This window comes from Lemur catta, chromosome 2 (genome assembly GCF_020740605.2).
Source record: "Lemur catta isolate mLemCat1 chromosome 2, mLemCat1.pri, whole genome shotgun sequence".
In the NCBI taxonomy this organism is placed as follows: Eukaryota; Metazoa; Chordata; class Mammalia; order Primates; family Lemuridae; genus Lemur; species Lemur catta.
In genome coordinates this window covers 103151628-103173200 of record NC_059129.1, presented here as the reverse complement: position 1 = coordinate 103173200, position 21573 = coordinate 103151628, and the positions used below count along the sequence as shown (strand labels likewise).

At 37.3% G+C, this 21573-nt stretch overlaps 1 protein-coding gene and 1 pseudogene across 2 annotated transcripts in view; one reads left to right on the top strand and one right to left on the bottom strand.

The window, feature by feature from the left end:
- Positions 1–233: 233 nt before the first annotated feature.
- Positions 234–21573, bottom strand: part of RPF2 (ribosome production factor 2 homolog) — a 29305-nt gene continuing 7965 nt past the window's right edge. For both annotated transcript variants that reach the window (XM_045544187.1, XM_045544188.1), the window contains exons 5-10: positions 19670–19751; positions 18150–18226; positions 12421–12520; positions 5607–5709; positions 1260–1404; positions 234–427 (exon numbers count right to left, since the gene is read on the bottom strand). In XM_045544187.1, coding sequence (XP_045400143.1) covers positions 248–427; positions 1260–1404; positions 5607–5709; positions 12421–12520; positions 18150–18226; positions 19670–19751 — 687 coding nt within the window. In that variant the 3' untranslated portion in view covers positions 234–247. The remainder of the gene's footprint in view (positions 428–1259; positions 1405–5606; positions 5710–12420; positions 12521–18149; positions 18227–19669; positions 19752–21573) is intronic.
- Positions 16714–17622, top strand: LOC123633167 (annotated as a pseudogene).

Genomic DNA, 21573 nt, shown 5'->3' with positions numbered 1-21573 from the left:
TTAAGCCCAGGAGTCTGAGGTTGCTGTGAGCTAGGCTGATGCCACGGCACTCACTCTAGCCCGGGCAACAAAGTGAGACTCTGTCTCAAAAAAAAAAAAAAAAAAAAAAATATATATATATATATATATAAATATATATATATATATATATAATAAAATCTTACAAGAAACTCTGAATGGATTGAAGGTTGATAATTCTCCTATGTAAAAAGACTACAATAAAACTGTAGTTGTTGGCTAAGCTCCATCAATTTTTTTTAATTCTCTTTGCTTTTTTCTCCTGGCCTTCTGTTATCCTTTCTGCAGGTCGCTTCTTCAATCCCTTCATTTTCCTGGTTTGTAGTTTGCTCAGGTCTTGCTTCTGCATATGAATCCTTCCATAAGTTGTACCAAAAGTATCATGGGAGATATTTTTCTTCTTCTTTGGCTATGAAAAAAGAATACATATATATATATATGAATAAAAATATATATTTAATGGCCTTCTATCATGAGTCAGTAAAAATCCAGTCTACAGCTATCTTAATAACAACTTCCATGAGTGAGTATCCCCTTAATGACACAGAATGTATAGCCTTATATACCCTTCTTCTCATACAAATCACTTGGGGATCTTGTCAAAATACAAGTTCTAATTTAGTAGGTCTACGGTGGGCTGATATTCTGCATTTCTAACAATTCCCAGGTAAATTGTCAGACCACATTTTGAGAAGCGAGACTATAAACTACACTACACACTGTCACGCATGGAGAGAATTTCCTGGGTTTAGCTTATGGAATTATGACTATCATTTCAATCTCTACTGGATTCCATTTCTACTTGTTTTTTAGATAGTAGATAACATTTAGTTATGACATTCAGTAGATAACATTTCTACTTGTTTTTTAAAACTACTTAAGAAGTCGTCTCTTTTGTGGTAGACGTCCTAAAAAATAATAACTTTTTAAAAAGTCAGAACATGTTTTATGCACATATGGTTTATATATTCTGTGCTCAAAATCCTTAGTCTTCATGATGCCCCAAACAATTTTTTTTTGCTGAAAATGGCAGTCCGAGCTACCAGAAAGCTCTCGGCCAAACTTGATACCTGATTTCTGCAATTCTTTTTTATTATCCCTTATGGTCGGCTTTGATTCTTCCTCCTTTTCCTGGCTCTAAGAGGCTAGTTTTATCTATTGATCCCCTTATGTATTTCCTTTAATATAATATGCCACAAATCCATACAAATAAATATGGCACCAAGCCTCAGGTCATGTACCTTGAGAGCTTTTGGCATTTTCATAGATAATTTATAAAGGTCATCTGATGCCAGGTGTGTCCTCCTCAGAACTAGATCCAGGGAGGGTCCCATCTCTTCCAATTCAATCCGTGGTGTTCTGCAACCAGATTTCTTCAATAGCAACCTTTATGAAATAAAAAAAAAAAGAAATGCTGCTTTGACTTTTTTTTATAAAGTCCTCTCCCCAAAGTATTTTTGTTCAAGGGAATTACATTTCTATAAAATGACATAAGAATGTTTAGAAAAGCTAAGCTACTTAAATATTTTATATATTCAGGCCAAGTCTATCTTTTGGTTCACTTATTTTTATGCATATGTTTTCCCTTTTAGAGTTAAAGGGTCACACAAATATCAAACCAATTTTTAATAATTTTTTTCCTTTTTAAGAGGTGGTTTGCTTATTTTTGAAAATCAGAAATAAAATTATACAATATATTGTTGAGAAACTGCAAGAAAGTTGAAAAAAATTCTTCTCAGAAAAGAAATGGAATCCTTTGATTTGACTTCATATCACTTAAAGATTTATATAAGTATAAAAATTTTAATTGGGTCTTTGAAACAGTATGTTTACATGATTAAAATTCTTATCTAAGACTATAGGAGTTCAGTCAACCCATTCAGAATCAACTTTTCCTTAAAGGACAGATACTGATCTCTGTAGACTGAAGTGAACTTAAAAATCTTAATAATATATAACAAAACCACAACTTTCTAGATACCCTATGTCTAAATAGCTCTGCAACTGGAACATCTTGGGATGGGGAGTAGAGCATGGGGGCTTGGTGGAGTGGGAGATTTGCAAATTCTTTTTGCTGAGTGATACCGTAAGAACTACTAAAGACCTGAAGATTGTATTCAAATTGTTACAACAGCCAAGTCTCCACAGGGGAAAAAAAGGGTTGAATGAATGAGAATGTTTATAAAAGATCAGCCTTGTCACACAAATGCTGGAGTGTGAGAGAAGCCAATAGGAGACATGAGAGAAGAGAAACAACAGAAGAGGAAAAAGCACAGTTAAGGAAGACCCAAGAGAGTAGCAAACACCAGGAAGCAGAAAAGAGTTTGCAAAAGCCCATTAATACCCCTCTGGGCCCTAAGTGCGTCACATGCAGATAACCAATCAAGACAGTCCACCCCAGAAGGCACATTTACTGGTTATAGAGTCATAGTAATAGATATGCTGCACGGAACACAGTACAGGTTGAGTATCCCTTATCCAAAATGCTTGGGACTAGAAGCGTTCCAGATTTTAGATTTTTTTTTCAGATTTCAGAATATTTGCATTACATGGGTTGAGCATCTGAAGGAGCTCAGGAAATTTTACCCCAAAATATGACTCCCTTAGAGATCAACAGGCCCTTGGAAGGGGCTTTCCCTCTATCTGCATTTCACCAACCCATCAAAAGAATAACTGACTTCCCTGTTATCTCAATATAAATTGCAGGAAAGATCAAGAATGTAACCAGAGGTGACCCAAATCATTTTAAACATAATCCTCGTCTCTCAGGTTAATGTACAAGTCAATCTGTTTCTCCCATCCATTCATCCTCTCTAGCAACCATTTATTGTCTCTAAACAGAATTACCTATATTCCTCCTCTCCCCCGACCCTCTAAAAGGAGGAGTGTAAAAATTTCTGGACCTCATTGGGATACTGGGTAATCATTCTGTGATCCCCTCTCCACGTGCCTTAATTGTGAGTTGATCTTTCAGAGAATTTTCAGGGGGAAAAGGAAGTTTTCCCCTTACCCCCACACATTCCTAATCCAAAATTCTGAAATCAGAAATGCACTGGATGTGACATTGAATCAAACAAAAAGATAAATAAAATAAAATAAGTAAATAAAAAAGACATGTGCTGGGGCAGCATTTCCTTTGAGCATCATGTCAGCACTCAAAAAGTTTCGGATTTTGGATTTTCAACTTGTAATTTATAAAGAATTAAATAAGGCAAAACAAACAAGCAAAAAGCCTAGGATACATAAAGAAGATAAGTGTTAAACAATAAAAAGCTGTACTAGTTCTAAAAGATAAAATGAGTATCAGCATGGGCCTTGAAGGAAACAAGCACAGGGAGAGGATGGCCTAAATGAGAGCCCTCATGCCACTCTCTTCGTAGGGATTCCAGAAGACATATAAGAGAATCTGGCCTACTGTGGGGTGAAATACTTTTAGAAGGTAAAGTCGCCAGTTGTCAAGGCATCTTCTCTAAAACCTAATTCAAAGCATATGGGGGCAGTGACCACTTGAGTCTGTCATGTCACATGAACACCTGCATTTGCATCCACATTTTTAATACCTTCAAATAATGATATATGCAATGTTGAACTAATAAAGGTCATCAGGAAAGACACGTTTAATAGACTATTGAAGAAATGAGGGACATTGTATATAAAATTCCAACTAAAAAATTTTCTACCACTTAAAGTACTAATTTTTAGCCAAGAGGAAAACTTGCCAGCATTTGCCATGTCTGATAAATTCACATCACCCAAGTACCACTATATGTTGCCAAAACAACTCCAAAGCTCCCTTTTATTTATTTAAAACTATTTCAGCTGGGCTCGGTGACTGATAACTATAATCCTAGAACTCTGGGAGGCCAATGTGGGACGATCGCTTGAGGCAGGAGTTCGAGACCAGCCTAAGCAAGAGGGAGATCCCGTCTCTACTAAAAATAGAAAGAAATTAGCCGGGCAGGGTGGCACAAGGCTGTAGTCCCAGCTACTCAGGAGACTGAGGCAAAAGGAATACTTAAGCCCAGAATTTTGAGGTTGTGGTGAGCTATGGTGACACCACTGCACCCTAGCCTGGAAGACAGAGCAAGATCCTGTCTCAAAAAACACCCCCCAAAATAAAAAAACTATTTCTCTAAATAGCAGTCATCTACTTTATAGTATAATACATTCTTGGAAGCTCCAAAATCAAATGTGGAAGCTCAAACAGCAGACTTAAGACGCTTTCGATCTTAACAAACTAAAAATGATTACAAAGTCCTTAATTACATCTTATAATCATACGATATTTTATTGCATTTTGTATTATTATTTTATTTTTAATAAGGAAAATAGAAAAACAGAAGTGGTGTACTAACCATAATGTGAAAGGAACTAAGTGTCTCTGACTCAATACAGTAGGAGACCAAGATGGAAATCTGTAGTTTTATTTGGATGCTCATTGGACATTGGCTGGTCAGCTATGTATCCCCCGTTGAAAAAAAAATTAAACATTATGTATGAAATGCTGGACACAAATGGGTGCACAAACAGTACTACTGTACAGAAGACAAGGTCAACACAAAGCAGACCATTTAGAATGCTGTTTTTTTTTTTTTTTTTTTTTTTTGAGACAGAGTCTCACTTTGTTGCCCGGGCTAGAGTGAGTGCCGTGGCATCAGCCTAGCTCACAGCAACCTCAGACTCCTGGGCTTAAGCGATCCTACTGCCTCAGCCTCCCGAGTAGCTGGGACTACAGGCATGAGCCACCATGCCCGGCTAATTTTTTTTGTATATATATTTTTAGTTGGCCAGATAATTTCTTTCTATTTTTGGTAGAGACGGGGTCTCACTCTTGCTCAGGCTGGTCTCGAACTCCTGACCTCGAGCGATCCACCCGCCTCGGCCTCCCAGAGCTAGGATTACAGGCGTGAGCCACCGCGCCCGGCCCTAGAATGCTGTTTTTTGTAACTGAATTTTAAAAGTTTTTTTTTTCTACAACTTTATATGTCCTTTAAGATTTTTTCATTTTTCATTGACCTGAGCTGTCAGGTCAAAATGTACACCAAAATCTGAATTCAACTCACAAAAGAAAGGCACTTTGCGAGAGTCAGTGTGTTCTGTAGGAAAGTGTGGGTTCTATCAGCCAGTGCCAAGACTTTACTGTAAAACAGAAAAAAAGTCACGCTTACCTCAAAAGGTACAATTATGGCATGTCATTAGCTCTTCAATAAAAACAGAATCTGCCTGTTAGGATTTATATTTAATTGTGGTGGGGGCAGGAGTAAAAGGACTAGGCTGGAGAGAGAGGGTAAAATGAATCTAGCCACTGAATCTTCTCATTTCTTTTAGAAAATTCCATTTTTATTCTTGCTCAGAGAGAGTGCAGCACCAGATGCTCTGGGGCCCTGGAAAGGCAGGGTTTCAAAGGTAGAGATCAGCAGGAGAATGACAGATCAAGGATCAGCACAGAGCTGCTGCCACTGCTACCCTGCAAACTCTCCAATAAAACTTCTGGCCAGAAATTAATTCTAAGTTTGAGCTATATAAAACAGTCACACTGAAATGCTAACCCTGAGGGATGAGAAAAACACATTAAGAAATGCACTTACTTATAGCTTCGAAAGTAAATCTTCCCACTCAGTGCAGTGAAGTGCAGAACATACTCTAATCCAGCCAGGCGGATATTTGGTACTGTGGGTCCTCTGAAAAAATCTAAAAGCACATATTAAGTTGTTAAAAAAAAAAAAAAAAAGTTTTAAAATTCAGTTACAAAAAATAGCATTCTAAATGCTGGGCTTTGTGCCGATATCTAAAAAGACAAGATAGGTAGCACAAAAAATGATCCCTGAAAAATGTCTGAAGGTCTCACCCCTCAACCATTTAATCTCATGACTTTATTTCTGCATTCAGTTAACTGAGATATTTAATTTTTCAGTTTTGAAGTTCACCCTCTAAACCAATGTTCAACATAGGAGAATAATATTTATCACAGATATTAACTTTAAAACGTAAATGAGGGCATAAAATTTTAATCCATAAGACAGGTAGGTAAAGACAACAAATTTCTATAAAAATGGCTATTCAAACTTTGATTATTAAATCAAAATTAACTTACCTATCTATTTATTTATTTAGAGACAGCGTCTCACTCTGTCACACAGGCTGCTATGCAGGGGTGTAATCATACCTCACTGCAGCCTTCAAATACTGGGCTCAAGCAATCCTCCTGCCTCAGCCTCCCCAGTAGCTAGGACTACAGGTGCATGCCACAATGCTCGGCCAATTTTTTTTTTTTAAGAGATAGGATCTTGCTATGTTGCTCAGGCTGGTCACAAACTGCCTTTATTTTTTATGGGGGAGGCCAAAAAGAAAAAAAACTCTAACAAAAAATAGTCATTATATAAACAAAGGATGAAGAACTCTTTATAAACTGTCAAAGCCAAAAAGAACCGTGGAGATCAGTGAGTAGGCTCTTATGCTAGAGTGGCAATGATACCACTGGAGGCACTAAGAGAATTTTAAAGGATACACAGATTATAATTTACCATATATTATTTATTTTATCATGTACCATTCTCCATTTATGAGAGGGACATAAAGTTTCCTTTTAAAAGGAGGAGTGAATTTAAAGAAAATCTCCAGTGAACAACACTATAGATAATACATGGACTTGGCTAAAGCAGTCAAGGTGGCACATGAATGAAAAAAGTTTGGAATAAAACAAGTTTGACCGCTTAAATTTTACAACTGAGAAAAATCAAACCCTAAGGAGGCTAAACAGAAATATGTGAATAACATTTGGCTAAGAAAAAGTCATGCATAAAAGTTCATCCAACTTTAATTACTTAGGAACAGCTGCCCCAGGCAGGTGATGTCGTAAACAGGAAATCCCATTCGTGTCCCAATGTGTAATCATCTAGCATTTTTCTTCCCTTTACCGATTAGCCCATAAGAAGGAATCATCTCCATGTGCACAGATATATACATTTTTTGTTTGTGTGTACATATTTATACACCACTGTTCCCTACTACCCCAAACAAAACACCCTAAAAAACTTTTTTTTTTTTTTTTGAGACAGAGTCTCGCTCTGTTGCCCGGGCTAGAGTGAGTGCCATGGCGTCAGCCTAGCTCACAGCAACCTCAAACTCCTGGGCTTAAGCGATCCTACTGCCTCAGCCTCCCGAGTAGCTGGGACTACAGGCATGCGCCACCATGCCTGGCTAATTTTTTCTATATATATTTTTAGTTGGCCAGATAATTTCTTTCTATTTTTAGTAGAGACGGGGTCTCACTCTTGCTCAGGCTGGTCTCGAACTCCTGACCTCGAGCGATCCACCCGCCTCGGCCTCCCAGAGTGCTAGGATTACAGGCGTGAGCCACCGCGCCCGGCCCTAAAAAACATTTTGATGATATAAGTTTGTACCTTTCAAAGTAGTTAAATCTAAATATATGAAGACCTTTCCCACAATTTTGCCAAAATCTGACCTCCCTTCAGTGGAGAGTGCCATTACTGAAGTCAGAATAGTTCTTGGGAACAAAATATGTACATTCCAATCTGCTCTGAAACAGCTTTTGTAATGCAAAATTTTCCGGGCATCTGTGCTTTTTCCATAAGCTTTTAAGAATGAAATGGAGAAAATTTTAAGAACAAAATAAGTACATGGAAAAGTGCTCTTTATAAGGTCAAAATTTCTAAGAATTTTCTGGCTGTATCCATTAGTGCTAAACAGTCATTTTCTCTTAACCACCAAACTAAAATTTCCCTAAAGTTTGCAAAGAATCAAGATAAACTTATGTGATGAAAAGGGTGGGAGTAGGGGTTGTATAACCTAATTGGCATAAATAGCTCTACTTAATCCAAAAGCAAGTATGTCTGATAACATATTTACTGGTAGGAAAAGCACAAAGTACTGCTTACACATGAATATTGCTAGCAGGAATCCACTTACTATGTACCAAAGCACCTATCATGTACAAAGCATTGTGCCTGTTGTGATGGCAATATAAATGACACACAGCATCTTTCTGCCAAGGACCCCATGTTCTAGATAGATATGAATATGTATCAATAACTAATTTAAAGCAGCACATTAAAAAACAGTATAAAGAGATAAAGTAAAAATAAAAAAATTTTTTTAAAAATACAGTGCTCTCTCTCTGGAAGTTCTGAGGAAGGAAGAGATCATTTCTAATTGGAGAAGATTTCATGGAAATGGCATTTGTACTTTGTAGGATTTTGACAGATGGAAATGGAAGTAAAGCAAGCATTATGGGCTAAGGCAGACAAGAATTAAATATCACTCTGCTCAGAGTAAGTAACCATCATCTACAGAAACGAGAAAGAAGTGAAAGTAAAGAAAAACGTCAAGTTCAATTTTCTTCATGCTTTTATGAAGTCAGAAAGAAACATTCAGCCACGTGTGGTGGCCTACACCTGTAATCCCAGCTACTCAGGAGGCTGAGGCAGGAAGATCCCTTGAGCTCAGGAGGTCAAGACCAGCCTGGGCAACACAGGGAGACCATGTTTCTAAAAAAAAAAAAAAAACCAGAAAAACAAAAAAATCCAAAGGAACATTTAAATAAGAGTATCTACTAGGCTCCTAAGTTTAGATCTGGAGCTCTAGAAAGATGCCTGGGGTAGTATGTCATTACAGAATGGTTAGAATAGTAGTTAAGAAGGTAGGCTTTGCAAAGAAAATCTGGCAAAAAGATAGTTATTCAATGCAACAGCAAAAAACTTGAAACAATCCAAGTGTCCATAGTAGAGGACCAGTTATCTATGAACATTCATACAAGTAAGTACTTTACAGCTTTAAAAAGGGATGGAGAATATCTCCATATACTTCTAAGAGTGATCTAAAGGATGTGCTTGCTTTAAGTGAAAAAAGTAAGGTAGAAAAAAGTGTGTATTTATGCACCACCCATGTGGTTGGCAAAACTTTCAGAGTATAAAAATGTTGGTGAGAATATGGCAAACAGAAACCCTAAGTGCAGTGCTGGTGGGAATATAGACTGCCATACCATTCTGGAGAGCAAATTGGCTATACCTAACGAAATTAATTGTGGTATCTCCTATGATCCAGCAATCCTAATCCTGTAAAACGCGGAGAAATTTTTAAGGATCCAAGTGCGAGGTGCTGCAGTATGTTTGTGGTGGGTGGGAACCAGAGGGCATTGTCCACAACAAAGGGAATGGATTAGAAAAGATATAGTAGATGCAAGCTATGAACCAGATTGGAGGTTAGTACAAAGATGCACACACATTTTGAAAACACTGTTGAGTGAGAAAAGTAAGAAATAATGAGATCTATGGCACAATAACATGTATGGAAATTTAAGATGACCATAAAACCCCTTAAAAATTAGATTTTTCAGGTAATCCCTCCTTCAACACCCCCTGTCCCTGCCTTTAAATTTAAAAAATTAGATTTTTCGAAGTTGTGCAAATATTTAAAGTCAGAAAAAAATATTAGAAACTATACTGTTATTTTACATCGGTATACAGCAAAATTAAATTTTAAAAAGTAGTCTCTTCTCCAAATTCCATTTACAATAGAATCAGAAAACATAAATTAATTAGGAATAAATCTAACAAGACAGCCAAGATCCCTACACTGAAAATGATGTAACACTAAGAAATTTTAAAAGACCTAAAGATATGTGGAGATGCACTGTTCATGGATTAGAAGATTCAGTATTATTAAGAAGGCAATTCTCCCCAAATTGATGTACAGACTGAATGCAATCCAAATAAACATTCCAGTGGCCTTTTTTGGTAGAAGTTGACTAACGATTCTAAAATGTATACAGAAATGCAAAGGACCTAGAAGGAAAATTTTTAAAAGATGAAGATCTTAACCTACCTGATTTCAAGACTTATTATAAAGCTACAGTAATAATCAGGACAATTTGATATTGGTGAAAAAGAAAACAGAAAGGTCAGAAACAAACCCACATTATGTATGGTGAACTGATTTTTGACAAAACTGCCACAGCAATTCAATGAAGAAAGTCTTTCCAACAAATGATGCTAAAGCACCACTGTTTTTTCATGTGAGAAAAAAACGAACATTAACCCTCACACCATACACAAAACTAACTCAAATGATCATAAACTTCAATGTAAAACCTAAAGACGTTAAGACTTCAAGAAGAAAGTTTAGTAATGACATTTGGGGCTGGGAAAAAAAATTAAATAAAAAGAAGAAAGTATAAGAGAAATCTTTGCAACTTTGGGGTGGGGAAAAGTTTCTTAAAAGACAAATGCAATGACAATATACCATTAGGGAAAAACAATGGATCAAACAGACTTCAAACAAATTAAAAACTTCCCCTTTCAAAGATACCATTAAAACAAAAAGGCAAGCCGCAGATTGGGAGAAAATATTCACAGAATGCATATCAGACAAAGAGAAAGACTTCTCTCTCACGCCCCACCCTTACTAACTCAACAGTAAGACAAGTAACCCAATTTTTTAAAAAAAGGCAAAGATTTTTTTTCCTTCCCTTGCTCCCTTCTTTTTTTTAGACAGGGTCTCACTCTTTTGCCCAGGCTTAAGTATACTGACCTGATCATAGCTCACTGTAACCTTGAACTCTGAGCTTAAGCAATCCTCCTACCTCAGCCCCCTGGGTAACTAAGACTGTAAGAACATGCCACCACGCCCAGCTAATATTTTTTTCTTTTTTGTAGAGACAGAATCTCACTATGTTGCCCAGGCTGGTCTTGAACTCCTGGCCTCAGGTAATCTTCTGGCCTCAGCCTTCCAAAGTGCTAGGGTTACAGGTATGAGTCACTGCACCCAGCCAAGCAAAAATCTGAAAAGACACTTTTGTAGTCGTGGCTGAGTGGTTAAGGCAATGAACTAGAAAAGACATTTCACCAAAAACATGAACGGCCGGCCAATAAGCACGGGAAATGATGCTCAACATCATTAGTCATCAGAAAATACAAATTAAAACTGCAATGACACCATTACTTAGATTGTAGACTTGACTTTGGAAACATTACTATTAGTATAAAACATCTATTAGAATAACTAAAATTAAAAAGAATGTTGCACTTGAACCATATTACAGATTTAAAAGTATATGACATGTATTTTGTATTTAAAACTAGAATAGCCAGTGCTTATGTTTTTTATAAAACTGTGCAATACAAATTATGCAATCACAATAAATTTGTAACTCCCAAGTGTTCTAAAGATGCGCACATCTTTGAAGCTGGTGTGTTAATACTATGTAATAAATGGTTAAATATAAAAAAAAATGGTCTACCAAGTATTGGGAAAGAGGTGGACCAATTAGAGCTCTTATACACTGCTGGTGGGAATATAAAATGACATGCCATTTCGGAGAACAGTTTGGCAGTTTCTTAAAGTGTTATTAATAAAAAAAGTAACCATAAAAATTAGGAAAGACACATTTAAAAATAGATATTTGCTGGTTTTCTATAAAGAAACACAGTTCCCCCTTTAAGTTCCTTCGAGACCCCATTTCTGAAAACAGCCACAGTGGAGAATTATATTAACCACAAATCTATGTAATATTTAAGAAAGCAAAATGGAAGCAAAATTCAAGATGAACAAAATAGGTACTCCACATGAAAATACTGACACTAAGAAAGTCAACTTTTCTTTCTGGCCAATTATTAAAAAAAGGAACTTCCTAGAAGGAAGAAAGCCCTTGATAAATTTCTTTCTCTTCTAACCTATGACATATCATTCAGACACATAACATATGCCAAGAAGCAGTTGTCTTTCTTCATATCTATACTTTTTAAAATTTTCTTTTTAAGGCTGGTCAAGTGAAGCCAGTGGGAGTGAAGAAGGAACAAAGGAATCTGTAACTGGTTGTGATCAATTAGTTGTAAATACCACTGCACTCGGACCACCAACCTCTCCATATCTATACTGAAAACCCAACCTCCCTTGGTGCACTACAATCTCATTCCATTCTTCCTCTACCTTTCTGCTTCTGTGGTGATTCCTTTTTTCACTCCCTTTGCCTCATAGGTGGCATTATGTGGTCATTCCTGCCATCTAGTGGAAGCACATGATAACAGGAAGGCAGGGATTATCATAAAAACCATTTAGGGCCAAACACTGTGGCTCACACCTATCACCATAGCACTTTGGGAGGCCAAAGCAGGAGGATCGGTTGAGGCCAGGAATTCGAAACCACCCTGAGGAACAAGCTAGACCCTGTCTCTATAAAATATTAAAAAAAATTACCCAGGCATGATTGTATGCTTGCATACCCAGCGACTCAAGAGGCTGCGGCAGGAGGATTGCTTGAGCCCAGGAGTTCAAGGCTGCAGTGAGCTATGATAGTGCCACTGGACTCCAGCCTGGGCAGAGCAAGACAGTTTCTTTAAAAACAAAACAAAACAAAACAAACAAACAACAACCAAAAAAACTTACCAATAAGAAGACTTTTTAGTCTTCTATAGTCTTCTGTTACATCAAAATCATCACCAGCAAATATTAACATGGGTTTCGTTCCCTCTGGACATTTACTGTTCTATGAAATTAAAAGAAAATGTAATTATACAATTACCAAAGTCTAACCTGTATGCTGATTTTAAAGCTGAAAGCAGTCAATACTTATACACAGTAATTTGTTTTCACATTTTATCAACTGTCCTAAAACTATGTCTGCAATAGTGACTTTAGACTTAAAAACAGAGGCAGGATTTTTAAGCTTACAGATTTTTATACTAAAAATAATACTTTGTTCTAACACTTATGCTACCCAATCATAGGTGGTCAAAAAATGATGTAAGGTAATTTTAACCTTAGTCTATGAAAAGCATAAAATCAAAAGCTATACTTGAAAAAAACAAACAAAACAAAACCCAACCAAACAAACAAAAATAGTCCTCTAATGACCAGCATCTCAGAGTCAAAATACATTTAATTGTAATTTATTTGAATTATTTACACCACTGGGCCTTTTCTACTGTATCACATAAAAGTATTTTTAAATGAAGGCTAAACTAAACTACCAACTGGACATTCTCATGGGAAGCAATATAATTTTATACAAGCTACAGAAAGTATGGGCCATAAAGTGATCCTTGTAGGCGGGAAAAAAGAACAAAAAGAAAGTATGGGCCAAGGCCGGGCGCGGTGGCTCACACCTGTAATCCTAGCCCTCTGGGAGGCCAAGGTGGGTGGATCGCTCGAGGTCAGGAGTTTGAGTCCAGCCTAAGCGAGACCCCGTCTCTACTAAAAATAGAAATAAATTATCTGGACAACTAAAAATATATATAGAAAAAATTAGCCGGGCATGGTGGCGCATGGCTGTAGTCCCAGCTACTCGGGAGGCTGAGGCAGTAGGATCGATCGCTTAAGCCCAGGAGTTTGAGGTTGCTGTGAGCTAGGCTGATGCCACGGCACTCTAGCCTGGGCAACAGAGTGAGACTCTGTCTCAAAAAAAAAAAAAAAAAAAAAAAGAAAGAAAGAAAGTATGGGCCAATCATCACTCAGTGGGGTTCAAACTCTTACTATAAAAAGTGTTTGCCCAGTTTTGGATTTTCCATCCCAATTAGAGGGGATTTTCCTCCCAATGTGAGGTGAGTAGTGAGAGGATTTCGAAGTGACCAAAGTAAAGAAGAAAAAAAATCAAACAGACAAAATTATTTAACTGAGAGATTAAGTTATGGAGGAAGGTGAATAATTGTTGGTCTGAGCTTCCCATTGATTCTAGAACTTTTGCTATGACAGATAATCAGGGTTTGTCCAAATCCAGCAAAAAACAAAACAAAAAGGATAAAAGCCAAACATCCTCTTGCCCTAGGACCAGAGGTCACCTGTTGCTCCTCTGTTCAAAATGACCACTCCTGTTGACAGTCTCTGCTTCCAAACCCTGAACCTTAACTCTCTATACTTAGGAGACAGAAACATGCCTAAGATCTGTCTGCCTGATCACGATTTGAATGGACCTTCCTGACCCAAAAATTATTCCATGCTCCAGCTGTGCCTACCTGACTCTAGGTCTAGGGGGGCTATTTAAGTATACAGCAGGTAACAAGAGGTACAGCAACATCAACTATAACTTTGGCTTTCAAACCATCCTGACCACAATATACAGTAATAAAAAATATATTTACAGTAATGATCCAGTACAAATATAAAAATATAAAGTTACATGAAACAATACTTAGCACATAGAGCACTGATATTTTCTACACTATTCCATTTTCTAAAAACACTAGTCACACCTCCATCATGAAAACCCAAACTACAACAGATGAGCTATATTTGAATAGTCTGAGAGGTACTAAAAATTCAAAATACTATAAATATAATGATATAGTATACTAAAAATACTATATAATTATGCCAAGTCCTTCAACTAACCTTTATTTTTTTAACAAAAGAAATAATTCTTATAAGTTATACAATATTCCAAGAACTTTTAAAATAAAATATCCCAGACAGTTCCAGTGTATTTACCTTATCTAAAATAAAACCTACTTGCCACAAAATTTAATTATCTTGTTCACCAAGGCTTATTTCATGGAAAATAATCATCCCTTGATATTCGGCCATCTGAGAAAACAGGTTCCTAGGATACTCACTCAATTTCCTGGTAGAGTCTAATCACCTAACTATTCGTATTGAGCTTGCTGAAGAGTTAAAGAGGGAAGAGGCTTGGCAACAACAAAAGCAGGCAAGTGAGAAAAGAAATAGTTGGTTAAAACGTCTTAAAAACGAGGAGAGTACAATGAACACTATTCAAGTGATGGGCACACTTACAGCCATGAATCAAGCATTATAAAAGTGATCCATGTAACAAAAATATTTGTACCTGCTTAATATTTTGAAATTAAAAAAAAAAAAAAACGAGAAGGTAGAAGTGGAAATAAATATGAAGGGGAAGTGTACCAAAACATACAACTCCAAAACAAATTAAAAATAAATTACCAAATAATGGGGTAAAAAGTGAAAGACTGTCTAGTAAATGATATTCTTATCAATTAATGAAATTTATAGTTATATACATCCTCCATGAGTGAAAATCTGGTGTTCAGTTTATATGGTTCTTGTTAAGAATGAGACCTGACAAACAAGAATGGTTTTGTGGTCCAGTTTTGAAACTGCACAGTGAAGTATTTCACTGTTTTGGAAGTGAAATGGAACGAGTGAAGGGGCTGGCATCAGCCAGTGCTCAGACCCACCGAGCTGGGGACGGGGCCAGCAGTAGTGGTAAAGGTAAAATGCAGATATGCTGCTCATGTCCAGGCACTCGTGCAGTCCCAAAGAGAAACTGCCACAGTATGATGGCTTCCACTGTAATCAAGCATCACAGCTTACACACTTTACAGAACACCTTCTAATACTATCCTCACTGATGAGCATTTTCACTCACATAACCTCATCTGATGTTGTTACACCTGTTTTATACATGCTTGCAATTGAGGGTTAAGGAAGTCATTTACCTGTCAGGTCACGAATGGCCAAGATAGGCCTCAAACTCAAGTGTTCTGTCTCTAAATCCAGTCTCCAACTGTTCTGCCTGTATCTGAGAAAGCTGGGGTGACTGACTAAGTGGGGATCTGGTAAGGGCCTTTTTTCAAACCCACAGGATAAAGATATTTAGTTTAGGAATTCTACCAAACCTGGAAAACATGTCCCCTTTTTAAAGAGAGACTGGGCAAAGGAGGGATTATGTATTATTAGCTACAGTTCTTTCAACTATACCAAAAGCCTCCAAAAGCCATAAGCAGAACAGTTACATAACTACGCAAACAATATCCTTTCTCTCAAAGCATCTGAGTCCTAATCTTGGTTATATTAATATTTATCATATGTGTGACTCTAGGTCACCAGTGAAACCCCTCTGGGCCTCAATCTCTAAATCCATACAACAGGGAAAATTATTTTGGCCTTACAAGGGGTAGCTACAAGGTCTAGGTGAAATAATATATGAGATGATTAAGCCAGAAGCAGAGTTCTAAGGGAACAGGAGCCCAGTTTGTACCCAGGAGCTGAGTTAGGATACACTTTCTGCCTTTCTAAAACTATTTTTAGTTTTAGTCACAGTGGTTCACACCTGTAATCCTAGCACTTGGGGAGGCTGAGGCAGGAGGATCACTTAAAGCCAGGAGTTTGAGGCCAACCTGAACAACACAGAAAGAGTTTGTCACTACAAAAAAATAGAAAAATTAGCCAAGTGTGGTGGCACGCACCTGTAGTCCCAGCTACTCAGGAGACTGAGGCAGGAGGATCCTTGGAGCCCAGCAGTTTGAGGTTGCAGTGAGCTATGATGACACCACTGTACTCTACGTACTGTAGCCCAGGCAACAGAGCAAGGCTCTGTCTCAAACAAAAACTGTTTTTATTTGTATTTAATATTTTCTACTTCACTATCTCATTTAAACAAAGGCGACACAAAGATGTATAATGTCCCCAAAGGGATATGGAGCTGCAATTTAGTGGTTACTAGCCAAAATACTGTAGATCAGCCAGAGCTTCCCAGGTTTAGAACAGGGCTCAACTTGAAAATTCTACTGGGACTCACTCGCTTGTGGTCCTGAGGGATGCCCCTGGTGATGGGTTAGGGAAATCCAATTATCAAAATTGACTCCAGAAGAGAGAACCAATGACAATGGAAGAAATTGGGAAAGTTATCAAAAAGCTATCATCCGGCAAAACACCAAGCCCAGATGCTGTTACAGGTTACAAAAAAAGTCTTCCTGAAGAAGAAAGATCTTAAGCAACATGATGGATTCAGAAGCTCATGAAAAGATGCCACCAATCCTAACATCTTCAAAACAAGATGTGTCACCTCACATTACAATTGTCAGTGAAACGAAGCATTATTTGTGTGGCTGTGCAGCTTTCAACAATGCAGCCATCACATTTCCTACTCAGAGGGTCCTTTTTCGGGAAAAGCTACATGGCATCAAAACCCGGGATGCAGTACTTCACTTGAGGAGGGATGGATTTCCAAACTTGTGTGGTGGAATCCTTCCCGTTAATGCAGGAAACAACTACACTGGCACTTACATTTGGTCTGTATGAGGGTTTATCTTGCCTTCTCCGCAAGCATGTCAGTGCTCCAGAGTTTGCAACCCACAGCATGGCAGCAGTATATTGGCAGGGATAACAGAAACAATTTTCACTCCATTGGAAAGAGGTCAGACACTGCTTCAAGACCACAAGCATCATGACAAATTTATACACACTCATCAGGTTTTCAAGGCACTGAAATGCCATGGAATTGGAAAGTATCGTCGAGGCTTGGTGCCCATTGTTTGCTGCAATGGACACAGCAATGTCTTTTTTTCTTGGCCTTCAAGGTCCCATTAAGGAGCATCTGCCTACTACAACAACTCCCAGTGCACATTTGGTCAATGATTTTATCTGTGGAGGTCTTTTGGGTGCCATGCTGGGATTCTTGTTTTTCCAATTAATGTTGTAAAAACTCACACACGGTCTCAGACTGGTGGGCAATTTCAGTCTTTCCCCAAGGTTTTCAAAAACATCTGGCTAGAATGGGGCAGGAAACTGACAAATCTTTTCAGGAGTACCCATCTGAATTATTAATACCATTGGTCTCTCATCTCTTGGAGCATAATCAATGCAACTTATAAGTTATTGTTAAAGGTTATATGAAAAAAATTCCCAGTTAAGTGCCATTTATCAACTGAATACCTAAGAAGAATGCAATTTGGCCTCTTTCCTACTTGGCCAACCACAAGTTGGTGTTATAAGTCCAGACCACAGTGAGTTACGGTCAAAGCTGTTTTCCTTAACATCAACAAAAACAGAATAAAAAGTTTCAATAGGACAAAAAAAAAAAAAGAAAGAAAATTCTACTGATAGTTGAGGTTACATAAAATAGGTGTGCTAATTCAGGAAGAAAGGATAGCATTTAAACTATGGACCTAGATGAGAATTAGGAACTATAGTCTAAAGTCTAATTGCCACAAGATCTGCATGTTCTTATACACTATAAATATATTCCTCTTTTTAAAATAAAGGTAAATAAAATAAAATTGTATTTTTATCTGAGAGCATGTCAAAATAAAAGCAAAGTTCTTTATCTACAAAATTGTACAAGTACTCTTCACCACAAGATGTCACTATTGGCCAAGAGCAGCATTATAAAATGCTTTTCAGTTTTATTATCGATATCTTACCTTAATGTCTTTTAGAGAGACAAACTTTTCAATACCTAATTCAATCATATCCAGCACATGATAGTCATACATACGACCTAGAAGGAAAATGCATTTTTAAGCACATATTTTTCCCCAACCCCCACCTTACGTGCACCCACTTATCCGTACATCCAAAATGTCCTAATATCTGTTTCTTTCCTTCCTCTCTATGTACCCCCAAATGTGCCCCTCTTTCTTAAATTTCTAACTCCACCTTAAAAGAGATTCTTACAGGGGGTGGGGGGAGTGGATGGAGGTATAACTACATGGTGAGCGCCAGGCACACTGTCTGGGGAATGGACATGCTTGAAGCTCTGACTCGGGGGGGGATGGGCGGGACATGGGCAATATATATAACCTGAACTTTTGTACCCCCATAACAAGCTGAAATAAAAAAAAAAAGAGAGAGAGATTCTTAGGATACCAGTCATGGAAAGGATCTTAGAGATTATTTAGCTCCACTCCTTTAATAGAAGAATAAATGAAGGCCCACAGAGGGTAAAGGGCTTACCTAAGCCAGTGAGCATGCCAAACCAAATCTCAATAACCCAGGCAAGGATTCTTTTTCAACTATATTTACTCAACAGATATTAATTAGAGAAGCGTTAATTTATGTGGGTAGGCATGCTACTTTGGTTTTTTCTAACTCTAATACTGAATAAATACACACATATATATATTTATATATACTTTTTTTTTTTTTTGGAGACAGAGTCTTGCTCTGTCACCCAGGTTGGAATGCAGTGGTAAAATCACAGCTCACTATAGCCTCAAATTCCTGAACTCAAGTGACCCTCCTGCCTCAACTTCCCAAGTAGCCAGAACTATAGGCACATGCCGTCTGGCTAATTTTTTAAACTTTTTTTTGTAGAGACAGAGTCTCCCTATGTTGTTCAGGCTGGTTTCAAACTCTTGGCCTTGAGCGATCCTCCCACTTCGGCCTACCAAGGTGCTGGGACTGCAGGTGTGAGCCACCATACCTCGTTATATTTCATATCAGAAAAAACATCTACAACTTGAGGTAGGGTAATTTTTTTTTCCAATTCCAGTGGATCCATGATTATGGGGGGCCTTCGTGACACTCAATGCAAGCACAAAGTAACCGCGCTACATCTATAACTGAGGAAGGAGGAATGCTGAGAGCCTCAAGAGGCCACACTTCTTTACACCAGAACTTGTTTCCAGCAGAGACAAAAGGCAATGGTGGTTCTAAGAAACATGAATAACTGAGGAACTCTTTCATATTCTTTCTCACTTGTGTTAGTTTCCTATATTGGTAGGGTAATACTTATATGGCCCATTCTTTACCTGGAGACTGACAGATAAAAACTAATTTTATTCTATGTCACAAGGCTCAAAATAAAAACCAAAAAACCCATACCAAACTAGTTTAAAGCTACTGAATTGAGGATTCAGTTTACTCCTGATTCTTCAATACCATTAGTTAATCTGAGTCACAGAGCTGGCTCTATAAACATTAAAAAGTAAATTATACTTACCTATTACTAGATTATTTGGCCGCTTCTTATTATGGGAACCAAACATAAACAAGGAACAATCTGACTTCTTTGAAAAGAATTCCTACAAAACCAAAGAAATCTTATTTAGTCAATGCATAAATGTAAAAACCTTAAGAATCCTAGCTCTGAACTTCATAAAAAAAAAGAAAAAGTTTATCAGTTTTTCCAGTGGAAGTTAATAAAGACATAATGAACTAGACAGGAAAATACTGAAGAAAACTACTTTATTTCTAGCTTTTTACTTCAAATTTTCTGATTTGGGGTACCTAGGGAAAAAATTTATATTTCACGACAAAAAAGATGTGAATACTGTTAGATTAATAAGCAAAATAAGACCATTTCTTTTTAGTTACGCAGTCATTTTGGAACAGCACACTAAGTGTTTTAATTACTGAACAAACCCCTTTATTCACAGGACATTACTACTATCATTGACGGCACACATGAATATACACGGGACCTACATGAATTTATCAATATGGTGTTTTTGGATGTTTATAATTGGATTCATGAGTTTCCTTTTCATTGCAAACTGCATCCACACAGGAATCTTGCCCTGTAATCTACATGCCACCCAGCTGTGACTAGTTCCATGCTGTGTACTTGGAGAGACTGACAAATCTACTAATGTTCCTACCTGCAAGAGATATCCTCTCCATTTGGCTCTCAGAAGTACTGACTTCCATTACAGATTTAAGAGGAGTGGAAATGCAGGTATGGCGTTCCAACCCTAGACAGCCCCTTTTACGCTATGTCTATACTTTCTACATCCCACATATTTTGACTCAGTTTACTGAGATCACCAGTCTTAGCATGAAAATTAAATTCAACATGTTCTAGTCCAAAAGTCAGTTGGAAAGCCTCCTAAATTAACATCAAAAAAATTAAAGAACAGATGAAATAGTCATAATCCTCAACTTTTCTTTACTGGCTACAAGATTCTCTGAGGTGTGAGCCCTTAGTTTGGTTATCATTTGTTCTATTGTCTAAGCAGAGGCAAATGTGGCACACAACTATCCACGTCCATCCACTCCCAGCATGGAGGACACAGAGTCAGAAAGTCTAAGAATTCAGGCTCTGCCACTTACTATGGACAAATTAAACTTTCTTTTTTGTTTTTTTTTTAAATCATGTGACAAAGCAGGAAAATTAAACTTTCTTGAGAATTAATTTTATTACCTCCTACAAAAGCCTGCAAGAGCCCCATGGATGTCATATGTGAATGTAGCTTGTACGGTGTCTGACACAAAGGTGTTCAAAAGAAATTTTTAATATCTAAATCAATGGAAATGCTTTCTTAAGAATGTTTTTAACATTCTCATGTTATGACTAATACCCTAAAGCTTTCCACAAAATACACTTCATACATATTTGAGTGTTTTATACACATACACATGCACACAAAAACTCGTCACTGTTGTTCTTCTCCACAGTCTGCTTCTTATTTGTTAAAATTTTAGAGCAGGAGTAGTCAAATTATCTTCAAAAAGCCATATAAATATTTTAGGCTTTTCATATGCTTTTCTTCTTTTTAACCAACTCTTTAACAATGTAAAAACCATTGCTGGCTCACAAGCTTCACACCAATAGGGATTTGGTATACAGGCAGTGTATTTTTGCCAACCCCTGTTCTAAAGCACCAGAGAACATTTCCAAGATTGTGGTGAAAGAAATGTGTGATATGGGAGGGTGGAGAGGAGGAAACTTACCACATTTTCAACACAACCACTATTTCCATAGCCATTTTGAGCTCTGAAGGTCTGAGATCTATTTTTCTTTTTCCTCACTACTATACTAATGAGGAGAGGTCTGAGACTTATTATAGCCAATGAAATTTATTCTATCTCTGAAGGTGGGGATCAAAGAGAGGAAATGTCATAACT